Here is a 1,461-nt window from a genome sequence, read left to right on the forward strand (position 1 = left end):
CAGGCTCTTCCACGCGCAGAGACTCACCCACACCAACCTTCTCTTCGTGGTGGCAGAGAAGCCGCTGTGCAGCCAGTGTGAGGCCGGCCGGCTGCTGCAGAAGGAGACACACTGTATCCTTCCCGCGTTGCTCCCCGGCCCCTCCCGCCCAGCGCGTTCCCTCTGTGCCGCCGCCCCCTTGACTCCCCACCCATGCCCAGCGGACGGCCCGGAGCAGTGTGAACTGGTGCAGAGACCCCGATACCGGAGAGGCCCACACATCTGCTTCGACTACAACGCCACGGTGAGGAGGGGGGCGGCGGCCTTGACCTGCAGCTCCCCTGCCCCAGGGCTAGTGCGGCCCTGCGCACCCCCTGCCCGCCCAGCCCGGGCAGACCGGCTGCTCCTTGTCTCTTTCCACAGGAAGATACCTCAGACTGCGGCCGCGGAGCCTCTTTCCCACCGTCGTTGGGCGTCTTGGTGTCCCTGCAGCTGCTGCTCCTCCTGAGCCTGCCTCCCCGGCCGCAGCCTCAAGTCCACGCCCAAGGCTGCTGAACTGTCAGAGTGTCCCCAGACCCCTCATTCCCACTGGACTCACCCACCCCGGAGGGCTGGGCCAGGGAGGCCACAGTACTGGTGCCAAACCAGACCTCCACTGCCCGCCCTGCCCCGAGGCTCCCTTTGTGTGGAAGACCTAGGTCTTGCCCCAGCTGGACTCCTCTAACCTGGCCCTTCTGCTACACCCAGGGCTAAATCTGGGAATAATGGAGGAAATTGAGATGGGCAGTTTGAGGCCTGTGCATCCCAGCTTAAGTCCTGGCAGGAGAGAGGTCCTGGGGCAGCCCCCAATGAGCTCCTGCCTCTCTCAGGCCTACAGCCACCTGTCCCTCCCCAAGCCCGGCAGGTGGCAGGACAGTGACAGTGACACCGGCTAAGACTCAACCCCATACACATCTGGAGCCCTGAGGGCAGAAACTGGACTCCGACATACCCAGGAGGGCACACACACAAACAGACGTGCACAGACACACACACCCTGGGGTGGGGTGAGGGTGGGGGCTCACAAAGCCTTATACGGGGTGAGGGGTTGGTAGGAGGTTGGCATGTGCACACTCCATCTCCTGCTCACCATCCGCCTCTTATGTGACCTGTAACCCAGCTGGTCCCCCATCTCTAAAGCTGAATGTCAAACAGTGCCAAATGCTGGGGCAAAGGGTGAAGACCCCTCTGTCCTGACCTAGCCGCCAGTGTCCCCTTATTGCCCCTGACCCTGCCAGGTGCTCACTGTAACCATTTCTCACTAGTGTCAGGCCCCCAGTGGGACCACATGCCACTGCCTGCACCCCTCAGCAGAGGAACTCTCACCAGGCATCACCCTTTGCCTTAGCGGGGGTGACTTGATTACTCCTAGCTGGGTCATCCCACCCCCAATCTGCCCCTTATACACTCAGGCCTGTCTTTCCCACTCACACACTCCCTGGC

General features: G+C 62.6%; 1 protein-coding gene across 1 annotated transcript in view; it reads left to right on the forward strand.

Moving 5' to 3' along the window:
* CACNA2D2 (calcium voltage-gated channel auxiliary subunit alpha2delta 2) overlaps positions 1–534 on the forward strand; it is a 112,183-nt gene extending 111,649 nt beyond the window's left edge. The window contains exons 36-38 of the mRNA XM_024746606.1: positions 4–113; positions 201–283; positions 403–534. Coding sequence (XP_024602374.1) covers positions 4–113; positions 201–283; positions 403–534 — 325 coding nt within the window. The remainder of the gene's footprint in view (positions 1–3; positions 114–200; positions 284–402) is intronic.
* The last annotated feature ends 927 nt before the right edge of the window (positions 535–1,461 follow it).

Source organism: Neophocaena asiaeorientalis, unplaced genomic scaffold (assembly GCF_003031525.2).
Source record: "Neophocaena asiaeorientalis asiaeorientalis breed wild unplaced genomic scaffold, Neophocaena_asiaeorientalis_V1.1 scaffold779, whole genome shotgun sequence".
NCBI classification, from domain to species: Eukaryota; Metazoa; Chordata; class Mammalia; order Artiodactyla; family Phocoenidae; genus Neophocaena; species Neophocaena asiaeorientalis.